The following is a 23,508-nucleotide window of genomic DNA, read 5'->3' as shown; positions in this document are numbered from 1 at the left end:
GGCTTGGTGTGTCTGTCCAGGAGGCAGATAAACTGCAGGACTGATTTAAATTTTTAATCTAGAGGTAAAACTTGGCACATGTTAAATATACAAAACACTTGTTTGTCCATCTTCGAAGACAGACACCTGATCGTGCGCTGAAAAAATGTTCTGCTGTGGCATGTTCACCAGAATATTTGTTCCACAGTGATATTTTTTTGCCTCCCAGGTTAGGCTTCAGTCTATTTTTGTTGTTTCCTTGTTTTTTTCAGACTCTGTTTAGGCTTCAGATCAGCATCGACAATAAGAAATCTTTCCATCACTTGCTGTGACACTCCGTCTTTCTCTGCTCTTTTCTTGTGTATTACTATGCCAACCCATAACTTTGAGCTGCTGTTACCACTCTCTGATGCAATATAACTTTGTATCCATCATGCTTACTGCTTGTATCAGCCTCTGGTAGATGAAATATTTTAAAAATATCCTTTAAAAAAAAAAAAGGAAGCGTTTCTTCAGTATGTCAGTCTGTCCGTATTCCTGGGAACTTCTTCAGTAGGGGTATTTTTGGAAACATGCTCCGTATACATCCATAATGCCTTTTTTTAAATTCACTGTTTATCCCAAACAACTTGCTCTTTTTAAAATTCCAAGTCCAGTGCCTTTGACTCCAACATACTCTGAGAATCTTCATCTGTATTTCAGATTTTTCTCATGCCATTCCTCTCTCTACTTCTATTCCCTGTCAGTGTAAACAAACCCAGCTGAGCTCTGAGAACTTGTGTTTCCTCATCATCAGCTGGCTCCTCCCACAGGATGAGTCAAGAGCCTATCAGCAGCCGTTGGGGCTCTCTGCATTGCCATAACAACCAGCAGGTTGAGAGTGTAGTAGGGAGGGTGCCCTTGTGGTCGAGTGGCTTAGTGACCTTGCCTGGGCGCTCGCCCATGTATTGTACGGTAAATTAGTGTCATTAACTCCCAACTGACTCCTTACTCCCTGGATGAGTTCTGATATATAAGATATAAAATATATATCTGAGGCTGTTTTGGGGAGGGAAAAGTTGATCATTATGTCACATACAGCTATAAAAGATTTTAAAAGTCTTGCAACATTTTGTTAAGAATTATTTTGTAAGTTTTATATCAGGTTATTTTGTTGTCTTATCATAAGCAAAAGCTATTTGTATAATAAAGCAAATAAAATATAGTATAAATATCGTATAAACCAGTCGAATCACAGAGTATTGGGGGTGTGTGGCTTGGCTGAATAATCACAAGAAATCTGATATCATATTTCTTCATATTTCTTTTACCTTTTTCATTCCTGGGAAAATAATACAATGCCTAAATCGGAGAATAACCCTGAATTAGACACAATTTTTCCCCATCCATTTCTGCAGCGCAGCCTCATCAAACTGTACAGTGGAGTTAACTACTTAATATAATGTAAAATAATGAGAGATTTAATGTGCAAAGTTTGCACTGTTGTAGGTGCATACTTGTGAATGTGTCGCCGGACTTTGATCCTAGTACTCTGAAGACAGCTGCCTCTGTGGAGGTCTGCCTCCACTGGCTTATTTACACACCTGCCACACACACACCCACACATGCAAATTATGCTCTCACAAATTAATCATAATATATTTCGCGGATGCCTGACTTTTGAAAACTTTACATTTGCCTCCACATCCGTGCCTCTGCACAGTAGTGTTTGCAAATGCGTATGAACAGGTGTAGTTTCAGCTGTTTAACAATGCTAGTGTTCATTTTTGATAAGCAGAAGGTAATGAGTCAAGTCACAGTAAAGCCTGCCAGTGAGGGGATCTCAAACTATTGTCATCCCAAAATTAACATCAGCTTTTCTCCAGCTTATCTTTGAGCTAAGTCTTGCAGATGTTGGTTAACTTTAGTTAGCTCACTTGTAGAAGTGACGTGCCTTAAGGGAAACAGGAAAAGAGGATGGCATTCCACCGAATTTGTATACTCTACTAGCTATCCAAAGCACCGTTTTACTGTTTCTGTCTTTTCCCTGCCTTGTGCTCAGTGCTCACGATATATTCAATCCTCTGTTTTCATTCAGGTAGCTGGGGTATAGTTTCCCTGTGAGACAGACACAGAGACAGTCCTGGACCACACACCCCCACTCCCCCACCCACCCTGATCCCACAAAGACATGCATAGCAAAAACCGTAAGTGTGAGCTCCTCTCCACCGTGTTTCCTCCCTGCTGCTTTGTGATTTACTCCCGTCTATGTTTCCTTCTGTGTTCTCAGCATCTTACTTTTTTCCAACTTGTGTATTCTGATCAGATCTGAGTCAAAAATATTGTAATTGTTGGCTCTTGTGGTGGGGTGTGGGGGGGTCGGGGGTCATCACGAAAAGGACACTTCAGATGGTGTCAGGCATACTGCTAATTAGAGAAAAGCATCCTTAGTTGATTGGAAATTTCTTTTTGTGGAGAAGTTCAGCCACAGATTTGCTCTCCCCTGTGTTACAACATAGCCATCTGACAACTAAGCAGGGTAGAGTTGGTTCAAAAAGACTCGGTGCTAATTGAAGGCAAATCACACTAGCAGTGCATGCTCTTGTTGGTCTGTCTTGATTGTCATAATGTGTTTATGATTATTTTTATTATTCATATTTTTGTCATGCATGAATAAGAGCTTTTTTTCTTTCTTTCTTTCTTTTGGGCTTGATCTGTTTTAGAGAAGCAGCACAGCTCCCCAGTCCCCTCCAGGAGTCCTTTTTTGGCCATGAAGCCCAAAGCATCCACAGTGCCTCCCGCTGTGGCTCCCAGTCCTGGGGAGACACTGGCGTTCAGGATACCTAAAGATTACCCTCACTCCCGCTTCAGCAAGGCTCCACTTGCTGTGTACCCGCCCAAGGGGGCGCGGAACAAGACCTGGTGCGTGCACAATATGATAACATTGTTACTAAGCCCGATAAAATCCCACATTTTATTCATTAATTGCAAAAAAAAAAAGTTGTCTGCAACTCTCTTCCCACTATTCTCCAGCGTGTCGCTGCCAGTCGTAAGCCTGGAGAAGATGCCCTGCCTAAGCCGAGGCGACTCAGCGACACACGTGCGCCTCACCTCTTCCTCTTCCTCCCCTTCCTCGCATAAGCCTTCATCCCTCACTACCCAGGCCTCCCAGCGATCGAGCGAAAAGCTCACAAATGGTCGTGGCAGCAGCGGACCATCCACGCCGCGATCCATCACACCTCCATCCTCTCTAGATAAGCGGCCCAGTCCAGCTCGCTCCCCGCTGGACAGAAGGGCGGCGTCAACGCCGTCTCCCTCCCCGCTGGATCGGAAATCCTCCCTGTCTCCCTCGCCTTCTCACCGAGCTGTTGCTCTCCCAGCTTTGCCATCAGTGTCACCGTTGGAGAAGAAGCAACAAAATGGAACTAAGACTCCCTCCAGGAGTCACAAAAGACTTTCAGGTTAGCACTTCCTTCCTTCCTTTTTTTTTTTTTTTTTTTTGGAAGGGGGGGGGGGGGGGGATTTAGCAGAAGTCTTACTGCATATGTGTTTCACTGTGACATATTGAGTCATTTTCCTTCCTGCCTTTTTTATGGTTGATTTAGGATTTCAGTCCATCAGCCTGCAGCTCAAGAAACTGATTCTTGACGCTTCAGACGATTGACATTCCTGTGCTGCAAGAGTTACATAATTCAGCCTTTGCCCATTTAATTCCTACTGAGCTTTACATTAGAATTCCTACATTACCGCACACATGCACCCAGATAAGCTCGTGCACTTTTTCCTCAGTATTCTTTTGACAGCTTCCAGCCTGAGTGTTTAGCGGCACACTGGTCAGCAGCGTGTGAAACTGTGAGCTTCGGAATTGGCCAGATACCCTCCCTACATTTAATGGATTTCTCTCTCCTTTATTTTTTCCTTTCTTGTTATTCACTGCTTGCCTGCCTATCTCAGCTTTCTTACTAATTCTCACTCCCAAACGTTTTTCCTTTCATATTCACATTTATGCACAAGTTAACTGAATGGATCATTCTGTATAAGAAGGGGTGAAAACACATGTGGCTGTAAAGTTAAAAAGATTTCCTATTGATATTTCAGGCTTTGGGGTTTTTTTTGTGTCGCATCTCTCTATGCTGCTTTTCCTTCTCTTCCTCTTTTCCTTTCACTAGTCTTTCTCTCAGTTTGCACCGAGTGCCTCTATGCTCTGAGCCTCTGATTTACACCCTCTAATTCACGAGCTCTCACTGCCAAAAAGCTGCTTGTCTTCTTGAGAGATTTTCCCCACCTCCTGTGTGTCTACATTTTTTTTCCATCCTCTCACTCTACACCGCCTGCCTCTCGACCTCCTTGTTTCCTCCTCTCTCTCTTTCACAAGCTCATGCTCTATCCTAATTTTTATTTCGCAGGCTCCCGGCTGCATCTTTTTCTCTCTGCACGTCACTCGTCTTGTTTCTTGCTCTTCTTGACCTACTGCTTTTGGTGTTGTTTGGTTTGTCTTGCTCAGGTTCTGTTTACAGCGATCATCTTCCTTTCTCTGTCTCGCTTTCTCTCTCTCTCTCTCTCTCTCACTTCCTTTTATCAAGTTTGTAAGAACTGAGGGCGCATGTGAGTTTGTTTATGTCTGAGTGCGTGTTTGTTGCTCTGGATATATCCACTGAAGCTGCTGTCTCATACTGCAAACACAGAACGATTACAGGGATTATAGGAAAGGCCAGCACAAGATTACAGCCCTGTGATAGTAACACTGTTCAAGATAACCTGCTGACTGGAGGCTGCTGTGTATTTGCAAGTCTGTGTGGAGGAAGAAAGGTCTGTCTGTCTGCAAATGTAGGCCGAGTAGAGAACTAACTGCTTTTTCTGTCTTTTTTTTCTTTCTAAATGTCAAACCCAACTTAAATAGTTAGGTTTGACATTTCAAGTTGACAAATAATAGAACACTAATTGAAAAGCTGATTTAAATTTATTTAGTCCAAAAATAAAATTCTGTTTTGCAGTTTAAGACTCACACACTTAACAGCTTAAGTTTTAGAGACTCATCAACAACAAGTAAAATCATTTGTCAGGTACTTTTTTTTGTGTGTGTGTCGTGTCTCTAATGTTGTCATCCCAGGCACACTGCTTTTTGTTTTTGAAGGGCTGCCAGTCAGAGAAAGTTGACTTCAAAGGTGAGGAGCCAAATCAGCTATTTTGGCTGTAATAATAATAATAATGAAACCAGAGAGAAAATGAGTATAATTAACTTTTTGGACATCAAGTGGGTAAACAACAAAGACAGAGACTGTTAAAAATGCTGTTAGGATAAGGAGCTGAGTCCTCATCATAACTGGCAGCCCCTCACAAACTACATATATGTATTTCATCCACTCTTACTAGAGTCATTTTTTCATATACATTTTAATATTATTCCTACAACATACATCAGAGACTCGGGTAAGAAATTGGCCTTAAATTTTAGGGGTGGAGATCATTAACAAGTGCAAATTTTCCCCTCTGGATACAGTTCGTTAAGGCTGGAGAGAGTGTGCTCGGCTGTCAGTCACTAGTGACTCTTGTCAGGCTGACAGCATGTCGTGTCAAGAATAATTTGTCACAGTATGAAGAGTCTTCCTTTGTTTTTTGTTTTTTGTTTGATTCTGGAAGGACTGCTAATAATGTCACACAGACTGGTGCTATTAGAGTAGCCTCAGACTGAATGATCAAATGAATATAGCAACATGTGAACAGACAAATGTGAGCGAGGACGCGAGTGAACTGCTGTCTCAGAAGAGGAAAATTGATTTGCAGCGCTCCCACTCCCATCAAATGTGATTTGATACTCGAAGGAAGGAAGGAAGAAATTACCAGATGACTCTAGTGTGTGTTTCTGTATTATGTTTGTTTTTGCAGGGAGAGTGTTTGATCCCAACAAGCACTGCGGAGTGCAGGACCCCGAGACGAAACGACCCTGCACACGGTCTCTCACCTGCAAGGTAACGCAAATAAACGCACAAGTGCAGGATTACCCACACTCTCAACCTCTGCGTGCTTTCTGTGGAGATAATAGTAACGTCTGACCCTCCTGTTCTCTGTCTGACCACAATTTATGAGAGTAATAGCGTTAAAAGGCACATTAACGTCGCTACTGAAAGACGCCGACCACAGCTATGATCATATCTAGCTCTCTGGCTGCCTCTCTTGTGTGTACACCCTTTCTCAGTTAATGCTGGGTAGCATTGCTCAGGCATTACACGGCCTACACTTCCCCTGATGAGGTAATTATAGACGTTGGATGAGGCTAAAACATCTTAAGAAGTAATACTCTATTTTACTGCCCTATAATTACCTCTGCTGAGCTTTACTAATCACTGCAAACTGGTTAAGTAATTAAAGATGTATCAGGCTAATTTGTTGCCATTTTTTTCACATGGGAGTGGTTTGTAATCTTGTTCAGATCTACTATGTCCAGCATCGCTAGACACATAGCATTTTGTCTTGATAAGCTAGAGGGCACATTGCCAAACTATCCACAAAACAAAACAAAAAACCACCAAACATATTTACAACTTGTAAAATTTAATATCGATCGGTTTTGTGCTGTTTGTGAAGCATCCGAGGCTGTAAAAATTCGTGAATGTGTCCAGGATGGGCTGATGAGTCACTGGAGCTCATTTCAGAAAATAATGTTAAAATGGATTTTAATGTTGTCACACTCAGGCAATTGGCAAATAAACTCTCACACAATGTGAGAATGTAATCAAACTGTTGATCAGAGGGACATTGGCTTTTAACCAGGCAGCTCAATGTCAGCTATCTGGAGGCAGGAAGGTCACATGTCTAATCTGGAATAATCGAATCAGGAATAAATAGGCATGTTTATGGACATTTTCTGATGTTAGAGTCCTAATTTCAGGTCAGGAGATGAAGCTTTGGGTGACAAGGAAGAGGATGAGGTGGAGATGGGGGAGGAAAGTGCAGTGGTCGTGGTGGATCTTTAAATTAAAATTAACTTATATTTTACTTTTGTCAGTGTTCAGATTTCCCCTTTCTTTCTGAATTCAGCATTACTTCAAACTTCAGAAAACCCTAATACATCACCATAATTTCGACTAGCACGCCAAACACTGGCATCTTGTTCAGTTTTTAAAAGTTTTTATTTTCTTTCAAATGTGTATTCAATAGTCAGGATAGTTAGAAATGTGATACATAAACCTTTGGGGCCTTGTGGTTAAAGATGCACAGACCTTCGCTGCTCCCTTTGAATAAGTGCAGGAAGTATTTTTCTTTCCAAACGCAGGCCTGGCAGTCTAAAGCAACCTCTCTGACTTGTTTGGTAAATATCTATTGGAAAACCAAATGTTTGATGGCTGGTTACCTTCCAAAGTGCCTGGAACGGTATATAGGCACAGGTAATATTTACCCGTGTTTGTGTGGTGTGACGTAGACACATACAGTGTGAGGTTATGGAAACTATCATGAAACCAAAGAGTCGTGTCTTGAGCCTCTCTCAATGCAGCATTCAATCCCAATGAAGTGTGTTTGTGGTACAGTCTGTTCTTCACAGATCAATATTTTCATTTACAAAGTCTCTCTGGAAATAACCCAGTATTTCTAAACGGTCAGAAGAATAAAAGAATAAAATAATTGTTTTGTTTTGGGTTTTTTTTTTTCATTTGCTGCAGACTCACTCTTTAACCCACCGGCGGGCTGTCCCTGGCCGAAGGAAACATTTTGACATCCTCCTGGCTGAACACAAGGGGCGGGCAAAGGAGAAGGATGGAGTGAAAGAAAAGGACAAGGACAAGGATGGAGCGCAGGGAGGGAAGGAAGGCTCCAGCCAGAGTATTACATCTAAAGAGAGCTCGTCTCCCAGCAAGTCTCACTGCCCCAATGGACGACCTCTCTCCACATTGAAGCTGCGGCTGGCAAATGCACACATACCAAGGTACAAAGGATGTGAAAAGTATTAAATATGCAAATAATAAAAGCTTTAGGAATCTAATCAGCTTTAAAAATGTGTGTTTCAGGAGCATTGTATATTATAATGCCTATTTTATATAGTTTTCTATGTACTTCTGCCATTTTTATGTTGTTAAACTTTGGCCACTGAAGTTAAACTGCTCTTTTAGAGAAAGGGAATGCTTTCTAAACAGAAATAATGGCTTATTTGTTTTAGTCTTAAGTATGTTTACTTGTCATTTTGAGAAGATTGTGTTCACTTGCATACTTGAGCATTTTTTTCTTCAGACAGATGCACCCTTTTCCACCAGGGGATGCTATAGACACAGTTTGCTAGAAGGGAGCAAGGAAAGCAGAAAAATCACCCTATGTCAAATTGTTGTGAGAAACATATATCCTGTTTCTATTTAGAGCACAAAACCCTTCTTTAAAAATGAACTTATTTGGAGTTTGCTTCCTTTTTCCTTCTTTCTTTGTTTACACTCTTCGTCTTCTGCATTCACATTTAAATTTCCCTTTCACGGCCCCTATTCTGTCTCTTTTCTTTAATTTTTGTTTTTCTATCCCATATGTTTCCACTTCTATCCTTAACCCACTTTGTCTCATGACTTTATTCACCCCTTTGTCCCAGGGTTCCAGGAGGCTCCTCCACTTCCACCTCAGGTCCTCTGCTCACGGTAGCATCTCCTGTCCAGGCATCTAACCCGGAACCAGCTCCCCACAGCTGGGTGACCGCTGCTGGAGAAAGCAGTCGACTTTCCAGCGACGAGTGCGATGCAGATCCAGAGGATGCTGACAGACCTGCTGTTCACTACTCCAGTCATCACCCGCAGCCTTTAGGGGTAAAATAGAAGGACCAGTAATGCTGCACTACCATGCATTTTCTTATTCCATAACCACAGGGCGTTCAGTAACCAATTCACAAAAGTTTTAGTCATCCTATCTCCTATTTTATCCCTGCAGGGTCTGCTTTTATATATCATTTAGCGGAAATATTTTTGTTCCAGTTCAGCCTGAGGTGTAGCTTAATGGTATGTGTTAAAGGAAAAGTTTGCTATTTTAGAAAAGGGATTGTGTTCTATGTTAAATGGTTGATCTCACACTCTTACCCAGTTTGTATTATCTTTAGAGCTAGAGCAATGAGCCAGCGTAAAGCAGGGGTCTCAAACTCACGGCCCACTTCACCCCCATGTGCGGCCCATATATTGACGTGAAGAAATATAATGCTATTTGTCCCTTGAAGTTTAGGGAATTTGTTTGTTGTTGTGAGTGCAGTGTTGAAATAGGTTCTTTAAAAAGCAAAACATTATTTAATATGAAGGCAATATGAACAGACAGTACAAACATGATGAGCGAATGGCTGTGTTAGTTCAGGGAGAGAGTTATTTGTAAAGAAAACAATTCTTGTTATACAATATTTGAAATAAAAAAAACAACACTACATTTTAGGAAATGTTTGTGGGTGTTTTCTCCAATTAGGTGACAGTGCCAGCAGTAGCCCGCAACGCATTTAAGTTTGAGACCCCTGGCATAAAGATTAGAAATAAGATCTTTAAATAAAGTGTGTTGCCATTTTTTGCACCACTGTTTTTGTACAGGCGCCACATGCAGGTTCTGTATAGGCTCATTGGTAGGGAGTATTAATTTGCTGAAGTTATGCTGACATTGGAAGTTTGCCAGGCATGTCCTCTTGTTCCTTTTAAAATGGTGAGTACTAAGTGCCCATAATATTATTAAAATATATGGAAAGCTGATGCAGACATGTTTTTTTACTCCTAAAGTCTGCATTTTACTAGATTTAAAGAAATGCTTGATTGTTATACTTCTTCAAGTCAGAGCTCTCACTTCATAGTCAGTTTCGACCTGAGCGGTTAGATTAATGGGAGGTTCTAAAAGTTACCATAGTCCATAAAAATTGTACACTGTACTGTATATTTCCTGTTAAAAGTTCCAGTTATATTTTTTATTTTCTGAAATTCTAAAAATATTTTAACATTGTTTTTCTCTTAAGCATCTGTTCTTCTTCATCTATGGCATTTTTTACATATGGACTGTTGTCTAGTTCACTTTTAGACATTACCCAACCTACGTAGACATGAAAACTCAAATATCTGATGTAATTTTATCTAAAATTACATTATTTTTAATCGACACCTCCTTTTTAGTCTTTATAATACCTGATGACCAGAATTCACGCCCTTCCTCGTATGTGTTGTATTCAGTTAGCACCTTCGCCTAAACCAAAAGAATTATTTCCCGGATTGAGAACAAATCTGAACCAGACTGCCTTCTGCTCTGAGCTCAGTATCAGAAAGGACAACTTGGCGCAGTGTCCCAACCTAATTCCCCTGATGTTGTCCAGAGCTGATGTGTGAAAACAGCTTATCTCTTTGGTTCCATCATTTGATGCCTCTTTTACTGCTTTTGATTCCTCCACTCTTCCTTTTTCTTTTCAGAATCGTTCGCCTTGCCTCTTTTATGATTCTTTCATAACATTCTCACCTGAGCTGTCTTCTTTCTCCCCCTTACAGTTTTGCGTATTCAGCAGCAGGCTGATGGGACGAGGCCACTATGTGTTTGACAGGCGATGGGACAGGATGAGGCTGGCACTCCAAAACATGGTGGAGAAACACCTCAACGCCCAGATGTGGAGGCGAGTGTATTCTTTGATTATTCTGCTACCATATTTTGCTTAAAGGTTAATAGGTTTGGGTGAGAAATGGTAAAGATGAGCAAAATGTAATGTTTTAATGGAAAGATGTGAGAGGAAGGGATGAACTCATCAGCTGTGGAAAACAGATTCAAATTCTGTTTAATTTTTTAGACGGGAAGGGTATTTTTGTTTTGTTTTTTAAACAATAGAAGGTGAAAAAAAAAATCATACATGAAGCCTGTAAGTTTTTAATCAAAGATCAAAACTAGCAACAATATAGGGGGAAAAAAGAACAGGTTTGCATGCAGTTAATGATTGCACAATCAGAATAGATAAATAATTTGAGTTTTAATCGTGTGAAGTAAAGTAAAAATAGCCGAGGAGGCTGATGAAATGAGGGGAAGACACTAAATTGAGCTTAGAAAACCATTGTTCAGTAAAATACTGCATATTGATTGTTACTTAAGGTCTCCTACAAGCTATTCTGGCAGTAAAACAACTTTATTGGTACATTTCTCTTTTGTAAGATTCTCTTCTTCATGTTTCAGGAAGGTGCCTCTGGCTGCTGAGAGCCTCCTCTCCCCATCTGGTACATCCTCCATACCTTCACATCAAGCCCCTTCTCCCACCTCTTGTCTGCTCAACTCCCTCCCCAACTCCCTCTCGTACACCGCCACGTTTCCTCAGTCTGCATCCCCAGCTGGGGTGTTTAACATCCGAGACTCCCCGCTACCCCACACCCAAGTCTTCGCACAGGGCAAAGCCCGTAACGGCACGCATAAAGCAAGTCGTCCATCCAAAGACATGGAGGAACCCGTAGTGGGAACTAAGAAGAAAAAAAAAGCTTCCTACTCTTCCTCCTCATTTTCCTCTTCTTCCTTGTTTCCCACTGTGGATAATTACAAAAGGAACGACAGGAGCTTTCATTCACAGTTACAAAGCTCGGGAGGGACAGCTGCCTCCCCAGCCAAGAAAAAGGGACTTGGTCATGGGGATAGCGAACTTTGGGGAAGCTCAGAGGGCTGGCTATCTAAAGCTGATGGCCCTCAAAGCCACATATCGCAAAACAGGTGAGTCCCCAGTAAAAAAAATTTTAAAAAAAAGTTTCATTAAGAGGCCACAATTTTGAAAACTTGTAAAAACTGTACTTTGATATTTAACTTTAGAAGTAAATGTTTTATTTCCCAAAAATATTTGATTATACCTACATGTTATGCCTTTTTTAGAGGATAACAAGTCATGATTGTAGTCAGAGGGAATGCAGACTTAGTTCAACATATTGTATATTCATATAACAGGTTATATACTTATTGTGAGTATGTAGACACAACATGCTGTTTTCCTTCTTTTGCTTCTCTCTAGTCGTGAACTTGGCAGCACCAGTATACCCTACTCACCTAACAGAGAACCAACCTCAGCTGCCCACCAACCAATGGCTCCTCCCACAGGACCCTTAGCTTATGGGGGAGGAGCAGAAGGGAGGAAGAGGCGAAGTCCCAGCTCCTACAGAGGAAAGGGCAACAAGCTGAGCAGACTGGGTGGGTTAGATGGCCTCTTTGGGAATGGAAGCGATAGCGGGGGGATACTAGCTTCAGGGCCTGAATCCCCAAGACAGGTAAGCAGTCATCTACTACCTGGAATATATTTTAGTGTGCTGAGTTTTGAATTCTCAAGGAAGTCTGATAGTCAGCTAAGAGCTGGTGTGTAGGAGACCTTCAGCATTTATTACAAGAAGCTCCAGTCATTGACCCATGGTCAACAGCAAAGACATACTTCACCATTCAGTGGTGAATAGATGAGCAGGTGAAGTTTGCGCAGTTGTTATGTGACCACTTAAAATCAGGTGGTCCTTGAAATAGTGAGAGATATAAGTTACAGTGATGACAGCTGAGCAAATTCAGTTCCATCTTGTTTTTGAATGACAGTGGATGCAGTTTTGTGCAAAAGCACAAAAGAAGTGTCAGGCCTAAAAACTCTCTACAACATCTGAGCAGTGTTTGAAAGTCATGTCCTTAAGAAACAGGAAAAACAAAAACCCAGCAAAGACCTGACACAGGACCTGAGAGATGCATTTGGCTCTTCAGTTGATCCACCTCTTGTTCACTGAAGCCTCATCTGGAAGGGCTGCCTTGTTAGAATTATACAAACTTGTTTTTTTGTCTTATATACAGCATTACATATTCAAGTGTTTTGCACATATTTCAATTCATTGCTGTACCTCTTTCCCATTTTCCTAAAATAAAATAATAAGAATAAAGGTAAAAAAAAAAAAAAAAGGTATGAGGGGTGGTTCAATACTCTGTATGCTTGGTCAAAATTTTGTTTATTCTAATTATTTTCAGAAATTGGGAGACCCACCAGTTTAGGTGATGTCTCTGTGAATCTGAGCGCCACGCCTATGTTTGTCACTCTTTGATGCATTAGACTTGGATTTTGGTTCATTGTCCTGAGAGGATGATCCTAGACTTTTCCTCTACCACTGTCACTGCCTCTACTAAAACATAAACTGTTGCAGATTTTGATTAATTATTGGTCTCATCATTAGCTCTAGGAATGAATGACTGTGTTGTGCAAATAAATTACAAATTAAACTTCCATCTGCTGTGAAACTGCTGCTTTACAGGCAAGAATCACTTGACAAGTGTGCGTTTTTCTCCGCAGGCCAAGTTGCATCACTGACAGAAACCTGTTTAATGGACAGAATGTTGGGCAGCTGTTCAGGCCACCACCGTTTGTGACCTTTGACCTCACCGCTCTTCCAGTTACAGCACCAATCAGACTGCTTCATCATGTCACATCTGTTTAATCCAAAAACAGTTTAGATCACCTGCTGTGACAGCGGGACTCCGAAGTCTTTGCCCACAGTTGGCTGGCAGTGGCTTCCACCACTTATCCCTCAGTACGGATCATTTTGATGGAAAGCTGCTCTGTGCCGTTGTGGTCTTTACAGAACAGGATTTCAAAAACCTATTATCCTCCTGATAAGGGAATTTTAAGGCACTGTTAATGATACCACCACTGTTGACTTTTGCAGGGGGATAACCAGAGTTTATTTTCAGAAATCTGAGTGGAAAGAGAACTGATTTCTTTGGGGGGTTTGATGTTTAAAGGACCTACTGACACGACTACTGTAGGACTCAGACTTCAGCTATGCCACCTCAGTGGCTCCACCCCTTTTTTGTGTTTCTCTATTTTTTATTTGTATTTTTTTCTTTTCCTTTTGCTTTAAAAAGAGATGAGCTGGGTTTTATCCAGCATTTACCTCTTCTTTAACCTCTTTCTTTCTGTACCAAACAACTTTGTCCATTTCTCTATTTACTGTCCCCCTGCCGCCCAATGTTCCCTGCTCATCCCAGCATGCCTGTGTTCAAAGTGCACTTACTGCCCTCAGTTCACCTTCCTTCCTTGTTCGCTGATTCCAGAGCCATCTCCAGCAGTGCCACACAAGAACCTGTTCAGACAAGGGAAGAAGACATCTGTGTTACCAACAACGCCACATCAATGCATTGTATTTCAATATAGGAAGAAGTCAGATTTAACTTAAGAATGTTTTTGTATTTTTTCCCCCTTCGTCCTGGTTTAAACATTGCAAGAAATTCCTGGACTGGCATCCAAAAATGGAATTATTGTTATTAATATTAAGGTGTTGGATGGCGCTTTTTTTGTATAATAATTTATCATTCTTTTGTTTTTGTTTTTGACCTTTGAGGGTTTGAGACTTTTTTTCAGCAAAAAAAAAAAAAGATTTCTATGGCATTTTGAAGAAATGTTGAAAGTATTATTATAGTTCATATTATTAAAAATGTGTACATATCTGTTCTTATTTTTGTATTTATTCATAATTGTCCCCTTTTCCCAATTATGAGGTAGGAGAGAGGGTATTTTTTAGCTTTCCTGTCTCTTTGTCTGTGTTTATTAACGATAATGAGCTCTGCCTGGTTTCTCAAAACATTCGAGAATTTGATCGTTAGTTAATAATCACACAAACCAATTTGAGCCATGGCTGCTCTCTATGTTTACTGTCATCAATAGGAAACAATACATGCTTTTTCTGTTCTTTTTCAATTTCTAATATTAGTTTTAAATAATTGTTGTAGTCTGACAGAAATCTTGATCTCTGAAACTTTAGAACCATATCCCACATGTTGTTTCTCATACTACAAATTATGTGTATACACTTTAGATGCAGTATTGTGCAAGCATTTAAGGCTCTAAAAGGAAAGTGAAGTAGTCTGGTTCTACTGTGTCCTGTCAAGAGATAATAGGCCTGGAGGTCACAATTATTTCTTACCATTGCAAGACAAAAGGCTGGTTAGGTTTTGTTTTGTGAAACCAGGCCCTTATTTGTATTTTCATATAAAGGGGCACCACTTTCCCAATTTCCTGTGGGTTCACCCTTTTTAATACTTCTTCCAGTGTTCAAAACTATAGCTATATTTTTAAACTATCTTTATCTTCCAAGGCCGGTCGGCCTCATCTCAGTGCGATTACGCTTGGTTTGTTGTGTTATGTCGAGTCAGAACTGGGTCAAAATGTATCCGCTTGCTTCACAGCTGCCCAGCTCAAGCTAGGTACCGTTTCTTCTCCGGTAGCTCGGTAGTCATTCCTTTGAGCCCTCAAGTGTCTTTTATTAGATGCAGCATCAGGTGTAAAAAAGCAGTGCTGATTTAAACAGACAACACTTACATTTGAAGGGAAACTATATGTTTTTGTTTTCTATAGCACTGTGTGCCACAGGTTAAATATTTAAAGTGTTACGAAATTTAACTGAGGATATCAAAAAAGTTGATCAGAAAATGTGAAGAGATTTTTCTTATTTCAAAGGGGATCTCCTATGCTTGCTCCCATTAATAATTCAAAATAATTCCGATTTTCCTTATACTGACTTTTAGCTCCTCCCTTTGAGCCAGTTTTCATTTGATTGGTGGCCCTTCCCAACTACATAAGTAGAAAAAAAACTGTCTAAAATGGATTATATCAGTCTAAGGCTCAAACTTTTGGCTTACAAAGATTACTTGTTAATACTAGACTTTGACAGCTAATGGAGAAAGGCATAACAGGTCCCTTTTGAAGTGCAGCAGATGTCGTAATGGGTCAAAAAACAAATGGCATAAACCTTTAAAATGTCAGAGAAGTACCCCCCTCTTTCATTCATTACTGCTGATGATAGAGCTGACGTAACTGAAAGCATTTAAATTTGCTGTTTAGCAGTGTGACTCTCAGAAATGCACTTGCCTGGTACTTGCCAGCTGCTTCAGTGGAAACTAACTCTTTTTGGACTCATTGGTTGTTTTGTTTAAGCACTAATGATGAATGAATTGTACATAATCATTTGTATTTGTGTTACGTTTTTCCAAGTACTCAAAGTGCTTCCCATGACTGTCCATCAGCGCGTGAGATTGTCTACCAGTTTAGATCAGTTTAATAGAACCTGCATGGTAGGCTTTGTTTCGCTGTAGATACACATGGTTTAACTGGGTACTGGCTGTGTACAGTTAAATGGCTAACATCCCTTTTATGACAAGATAAACAAATCTTTTAATTTTTCTTCAGTTTTCTTTGCTGTGCTCACACGTTTAAATCAACAGACGTTTAATAACAGATCAACGCATACACCACTAAAGCGATGGTTGATACTTTTTTTTTTTTTTGGTGTTATTTACTGGTTACAGGTCTTGGTATCATTGGATAGATTTCAGTTTTCTCACCCAGTACCTTCTCACATGTATCTACTGATCAAAGATCAAGTGTTTGTTGGGGAGCCAATCTGGGTTACTGGTTGAAGAAATAGAAATGGGAAGTTACGGTCTGTTGCAGCTAAAATGAAGACAAGGCTCATGGTTGCTGATTTCAGAGCAGTTGTATATTGTCTTTGCTGTTAAAGTTTTTGTTTTTTTTTAACCCTCCCTGTTTCTTTTCTTTCTGTTTTGCACTTTGTCATTTTGCCCAGATCTTTAATTACTTTCTATTTATATAAATATTTTAGATATTAAAAAAAAAATCTTTATATTTGTGATAGTGTTTCTGGCAACTCCATTAAAAGAAGATGAAGAGTATATTGTTGGTCAGTTGGCCCCCTAAACCAGCGCACTGTTGTTATTATCCGATCCAAACTGTGGTGAATGTTGAATGTCTGAAAAATGCCTTGTTAAGATTTTGGGGGTTTTATTCAGTCTTACTGCAGTTGTTTTAGAAAATGGATTTTCCACCAATACAACTTAACACATGCCACATGCTGTAAAAAAATGAAGAAAAAAAAAAAAAGGTCTTGTATCCAAGCTTTTATTAAATGATTGAAAGTGGATTTGTCTTGTTTGTAAATCAAATTTGCAGCTTTTGAATTGTAAAGAAAGTCTCACAGCTCTTTATTACAGCTCTATTTTTTACCTTCTGAAAGTATCTCTCCTTATCATTGATGTCTGACATATTTTTGAATTGCTGGTAGCGAGCAAACGCCTCTTATGTGGTTGCCGGTATTTCACAAGGAAGCTTTTTATATTTTGTAAAGTGCAACATTTTGGTACATTTTAATTATTTTATTTTACCAGGTCAATCTGTAACTGTACAGCATAACTGTATTCTTTCTGTCTTGCAATGTTTAACTTTTTAAATATGTAGCAGCAGTAATGGTAATTATAGGAATCAGCTTACCACTTTAGTCCATCTGAACAGTTTTACATACAAAGATCTATCCCACTGAATGGGGTGATCTCCCGATCTTGTTGTCTGTGTGTTGTCTTTTCATGAAATTTCATGACAAATGATCAGATAAGTTGTTTTTACTGTTATTTACTGTTCTTTGACTTTCCAATTAGCCTAAGCTTTTTGTTTAGGCAAGTATAAGAACCAGCTCCAAAAAAGTACTAACTAAAAGAGAATTAATGCAAGTGATTGCCTTACTGTTTTCACAAGTTAAATTATTTATTACATGCTGTAAAATTGTGAAAAACAAACTAGACCCATTTTCTGGTTTCACATATCAGGATATAACAAAAAAAATCCAAAAGATCATCTTTTACATTAACACATTCTAAAATGGTTTAAATACAACCACAGTTGATATCTTTCACAGTTATTTTACATTAACTGAGAGCTTGAACTTTCAGCCTTTCTGTTGTAGGTTTCCTGCTGTGCTTGGATTCATTGTCATGTAGCATGATGATGTTTCAGCCAAGCTTGAGCTATAAGACAGATTACCTCCCATTTCACTTTAGAATAATTTGGTGTTGTTCATGGTGGGTTCAATGACTGCAAAAAATCCCAGTCATGTGGCTGCAAAATAGGCCCGAATCATCTCCCTTACACCACCATGCTTCACAGTCGGTATGAGGTGTTCGTGCTGTTACGCTTTCTCTTTCTACAAATGTTGTGTTATTCATTATGGCCAAACATCTGCACTTTGATCTTGTCTGTCCAAACGACATTGTTCCAGAAGCCTAGTCTTTCAGAAGTCATACTGCCGTGTTCTTTTTAGAGAGAAGAGGCTTTCTCTGGCAGCACTTCCAAACAAGCCAAACCTGTACAGTCTTTTTCTAATTGTACTGGCATTAACTTTAACCTTTAACATGGTCTCAGGTGAAGCTCTTGAGTTTTTTGCACTGACCTTGGGGGGAATTTGTTTGGATGTCTACTCATGGGACGATTGGCAACTGTCTTGAATGTCTTGCATTTGTGAATAATCTTTCTCACTGTAGGATGATGGACCTCAAATATTTGGAAATGGCCTTCCAACTCTTTCCAGACTGATGGGTAGCAACAATTGATTTTCTTTGCATTGTGTTAACATACACCTGAGTGATTCAGGTTCATTTGATTACAGGACCTGGCTGTTTCTTACCTTCTTCACTCCTTCACTGAAAGGAGTGAAGGTATCCTTAGTTCTTCAACCACTATTTCCTAATTTATGAAATATATAGACAGTGTAATATGTCATGTTTTCTACATCCTCTGAAGTTGTATTTACCTAATTTTGAGACCTGATAAGGAATGATTACTTTTATTATGCCTTGATAGGTCATATTTCTCATATGACTGTATTTACTATTTGACTGTAATTTATCAGCTTATGAAATCAACTTAAATATTAGTTATTTTATTAAGTGTCTTGTTTAATTTGCGAAACACTACCACAAAAGCAGTAAATGATGTAACTATACCTTCTCAAGTACTGTGGTTAATGAAGTTGCAGCCATTACTTATGAGCATGGCCTTGCATTATGTTAAAAGATGACTCATTCGTGATAAACATCAGAAAGACTGCTTGAAACTCATTTTAGAGATCTTCCGTCTTTACAGAGCAAAGCAGCACTCTGCATACGCCTGAGCGTGGTAGTCAGCAACCCAGCTAGCCCATGGCTAATGGTGTTACAGCTATAGCTTCTAATGTAAAGGTTCCTAAAGCATAACCTATGAAACTAAACTAACAACACAGAATGATGCTAGCATAATTTAAAACTAACTTTAACAATTTTCTACAGCAAACCTGAACCATCACCAACACTTCACTCTGCTCACTACAGGCCAAGCACTACTGGATAAGTGCAGACTAACATCAAAGAAATAAGCAGTCTGAAAATGTATGTTTAAATAGAGCTTTTTTAACCTATAACATATTTCAAGTTTATCAAAAGCAATCAGTTCCATAAAGTAAGTATAAGATTGGAAAAGAAAACCGCACACGTGTAGTGCTGTGCCTACAACACAAAAAGCCTCACAAAGGTACTACTGTGGTTTCCAACATTTTTTACCCTATCACCTGTTATTACACAAGTCCAGTTGAATTGCCTGACCATCCAACCTCTATCAAAGCTTTCCATTTCTACAAAGGACTGTAACAGCAGCCACATTAACAGTTCTGTGTATTTTAATTAGATCCTCTTGGACTAACAGAAAAGGGCTCTTCAGAACAAAACACGATGTTGACTGTGACTCAGAAGCTTCTTCTCCAGACCACCGGGGTTTACTTTCCAGGTCAAGGCCTAACCCTAAGGATTGATGACACAAAACGCTACAGAACAGTCACCTCTGCTGGCAAGCGAATGGAATCCACAGACTAATTTTGTGGACAGCACAACTAAAGCATAATAAAGATCACGCTATGCTTGTTGCGAGGGCAAAGCAAATTCTTTATTTAAGCATTTATCAACATCTTGGAGTCTCATGTTAAATCCCACAGGACCTCTCAGTGACTGACCTTTGATCTCAAAAACCATGATCAGCTGATGTTTTGTTCAGATCAGATAGAAGCCCACGACGGAACACTAAGTCAGATTGTTCTGCTGTGTCATTTCAGTGCCCTTCTCTCCATAGCACTGATTCTGTTATTATTGTTTAGAGTCAGAACAGGCAACTGAGACTCCATCTCTGCTCCAGACTGTCATTCAGTATCCTTACTCAGCCAGAGAAAGGACATTACATGCAGTAATTAGCCATTTGCCCCTCTGAGCAGTCTCTGTCCTCTGTTCTTTACGGACAGGAGTCCAAAAATGTTACGATACTTACACACTGACTGCCTTATTCACATTCTAGCAGCAAATATCACATGTTCCTCATTTACGGGCTTTGGCGAGTGGGGTGAATTTAGAGATTCACTTATTATGTCAGTGATAATGTGGTGTCCAGTTAATATTTCTACAGTTTTACTAGTTTTTTAGATCAAAGAAAGAGTGGAAAACATTAAAACAGAGGTTATTTCTTTATCTTTTACACATTAAATGTTATTCACGTGAAATATATCTGGAAGCACTGTGATCAGTTATTGCACATTAAACTATAAATGCTTAGTAATTTAATTTATATCAACTTCTTTGATGCGAGTAATGACCCTTCTTGAGTCCTTGCAGATGCTTGTAAAGAACAGCTGATATTTTTTTCCCCAAGACTGAGTCAGTGTGACTGTATAACCACAAAGTTTGATAATTGGAAACTGAACAAACGAACAAATCCCCACAGAAAAGCGGGGGTTTTGAAGTTCCCTAATTTAATTTTAAGAATTGATGTAGCTTTTATGTAAACTTATGGGAAGATGTTAAAATAGCCTACCATAGCGAAGTGAAGAAGAGAATGTCAACAACTGATCCCATGGCTAGATGACCACGATACCTTAATGAGACAGCGCGCTGTACAAAAAAGAATGGTGTGTCCAAGGGGGTGAACTAAGTTTAGGCTAACACAATTGATCACATATCAAACAAGGCTGGTGCTTCAGAAATTACCTTTACACAGACTAGCGTTTTATTAGCTCATAAATTCAGTTTTTATTTCATAAATTGGTGAGCATCTTTTTCTTTCTTTGAGAAGTTCTATTGTAGCACTTTAAAACCTATATTACATTCTAAAAATACGATTGTTATAAACAGTGTACCACAGACATGGCGAAGCTAATCAGAAATGTAGTCCACTTACCTTGAATGGAGTTGTTGTATGTGACTGTTTTATCTGCAACAAATATTAGAATGATGAGGCTCGGGTGTTTACTGTTGAAACATCTGAGGTCAACACAGCTTTGATTGGGATGATTCTTTTAAATTTTGCTGGGAATCTTGCTGATTTTACTTTCCAAATCTATATCATACACTTAGCAAACATCTCTCATGATCACACCAATCTTTATCTGCTCAAGTTAGATGTTTTTTTCTGCTGTTCTAGTTGTAGTTGAGTACAGTACTGTGCAAAAGCTTCCCTTAATTTCTTTATATTTTGCATTTAAGGAGCCAGACTGTGGTCTATTTCATAGTCTTTCAGAGTTTTCTTTTGGACATTGGCTGCTTTTTCAAACATTTTCAGTCAAGTCGTTGTACCTGATCACTTTTAGAGGAATGTTTCATTTTATTAAGCAAATTAACAATGTATTATGAATCTTTTAAGCATAAAAACATACCTGACTCAAACGATCAACCAGTGTTGTGTCTACACATAATATATAATTTAGAAAAGAACCAGCTTTAAATTGTATTTTAGGGCATTATGTTACTAGCAATTTGGCATTAATAACAAAACCCATTTTTGTTTGTTTGTTTGTCTTTTGCAGCAACAACAAGGTGATAATCAAAGAGCCATTAGCCCAAAACTTGGCATATCTCGGTGTGGTGTGCAGTGCTTACTTAAAAAATGTGAGGAAACTGTGTAGAGGATAAGCGTCCTTAGAAAGCAGGAAGGAATCCAGCAACCCCTGACAAAGGAAGTGAGAGATGCATTTGGCCCTTCAGTTACTGTTGCCTCGTCAGAAATTTTCTCAATGGAACCATGGCCAACAAGGAGCTATTCTGAAGGAAGTCAAACAAAGAAAAGGGCTGAGGTATGTCAAATTACGCAAGAAATTTTGGCTTATGGAGTAATGCATCCAAATTTAAAATCCGTGGTTCCAGTTGTCTTTAATAAGTATGCAAGAAGTGAGGAGTACAACAGTGGGTGTCTACAGCCATCTTTAAAACACGATGGAGGCTCTGTCATGGTTTGGGGCTGCATTTCGGCCATTGTTGTTGGAGATCTTGCTAAAACTGATAGAATCATGAATGAAGAAAAGTACCATCAGACTTTTATCCATCGTGCAATACTATCTGGAAAGCACCTGATTGGCAACAGCTTTATTTTTCAGCATGACGTGATCCTGCCAATGCAGTAAAAGCATACCTGCATAGAAAAACACAAAATAAAGCACTATCAGTCATGAGTTGGGCTCCCCGGGGCGCGTACCTCAACAGTTTTGATGCAGTGTGGGAAGCCTCGAGAACTATTCCTGAAGACTACTTGAAGAAATTACAGGAAAGCTTTTCCAACAGTGTGTTGAAGAATAGAGATGGCTGTATGAAATGCTGACTTTTGAGTTCTTTAGAATTTTACAATCTCTGTTTTTTCTGTATTTCTAAGTATTTTTGCACATTGCACAAAAAAGAAGAAGCTGCACATATGTCATGTTTTCTCAACAAACTATAAAGAACTGAGGGGTGGCTCAAGACTTTTACACATTATTGTATATTGAATCAAACAGGAATGCTGCAAGCTTCATTTGGTCTTTCTCGTGGTAATTTTTTTGTTGTTGCTTTGAAAAAAAGTAAATAAAAGGAAAAAAACTGACTTGGCAGGGAGAGAAAACTTAAATTACACATGAAAGTGAAAGAAATCTCATAGCACTGCAATGTTATGGTCGGTTGGTGTCCTGATACGTATCCCACGCATCTTAGGTTGGTCATTATCAAAGTGTCCCCACAGAAATGAGCTGCTGCATTATTTTTTTTAACGCTCACCATTCTCGCCTGTCCATTCAACACATTTCCTAACATCAATCTTATTTTAAAAGGAAAGATTTAAACAAGAATCAAGAAATGAAAATAGACAAAATACAATGCACTAGGGATTAAATTGTGATAGAGCGCCATAAGGATGAAACCTGCTGTGTTAAGGCAGAATTATACATTACTGAGGCATTGGCAAGTGCAGATGGCTCTCCTTCCGTCTATTCTCTCTGGACAAATCACTTCATCTAGTTAGATTTATGTGAGCATGACATCCAGTAGGCATTTATACCTGCTGCTTTCCTCAGTGCTTTCTCCATTAATGAACCAAAATGACACACGGCGAAATACATTCCCGGCAACATTGACACCTTGTGGTCAGTTAGCTCAAACACGACCCCGAATCTCATCATCAGCCACATAATAGATCAAAAGCACTCAGGCAGAAATGTGATTCAAAACAAATGACGTTAGCCTCAAAAGAAGAAACCTGCCCTCATTTAGTCTCCTTAAACTCAGATGCTACTGCTGGTATGAGCAATTACTGCACAGGTGGTCTTCTGAATTCATAATTGCAGCAGCATGTGCACGACTTGAAGGCGCGTGAGATCCTGACACTTCTTAGGAGGCAGAACGGTCACATTAGGAAAGCAATGTTCGCGTCACAAAACGCTTCATTTTCATTCCTTTGCAAGAAATTAACATAAATCTGATTATGAGGAATGTTTG

The 23,508-nt window shown here is 39.5% G+C and overlaps 1 protein-coding gene across 2 annotated transcripts in view; it reads left to right on the top strand.

Annotated features, from left to right (window-relative positions):
• atxn7l1 (ataxin 7-like 1) overlaps nucleotides 1–16,775 on the top strand; it is a 30,019-nt gene extending 13,244 nt beyond the window's left edge. The window contains exons 2-11 of one of the 2 annotated variants that reach the window (XM_085139019.1): nucleotides 2,057–2,165; nucleotides 2,682–2,880; nucleotides 2,992–3,419; nucleotides 5,845–5,927; nucleotides 7,617–7,879; nucleotides 8,525–8,735; nucleotides 10,425–10,546; nucleotides 11,095–11,616; nucleotides 11,909–12,161; nucleotides 13,208–16,775. In XM_085139019.1, the coding sequence (XP_084995145.1) occupies nucleotides 2,150–2,165; nucleotides 2,682–2,880; nucleotides 2,992–3,419; nucleotides 5,845–5,927; nucleotides 7,617–7,879; nucleotides 8,525–8,735; nucleotides 10,425–10,546; nucleotides 11,095–11,616; nucleotides 11,909–12,161; nucleotides 13,208–13,225 (2,115 nt within the window). In that variant the 5' untranslated portion in view covers nucleotides 2,057–2,149 and the 3' untranslated portion in view covers nucleotides 13,226–16,775. The remainder of the gene's footprint in view (nucleotides 1–2,056; nucleotides 2,166–2,681; nucleotides 2,881–2,991; nucleotides 3,420–5,844; nucleotides 5,928–7,616; nucleotides 7,880–8,524; nucleotides 8,736–10,424; nucleotides 10,547–11,094; nucleotides 11,617–11,908; nucleotides 12,162–13,207) is intronic. The other variant, XM_085139018.1, reaches the window with a different exon arrangement.
• Nucleotides 16,776–23,508: the final 6,733 nt, after the last annotated feature.

The sequence above is a fragment of the Neolamprologus multifasciatus genome, chromosome 17, assembly GCF_963576455.1.
Source record: "Neolamprologus multifasciatus chromosome 17, fNeoMul1.2, whole genome shotgun sequence".
Lineage (NCBI taxonomy): Eukaryota > Metazoa > Chordata > Actinopteri > Cichliformes > Cichlidae > Neolamprologus > Neolamprologus multifasciatus.
The sequence above is the reverse complement of the archived record's forward strand: the minus strand, read 5'-3'. Positions and strand labels throughout refer to the sequence as shown.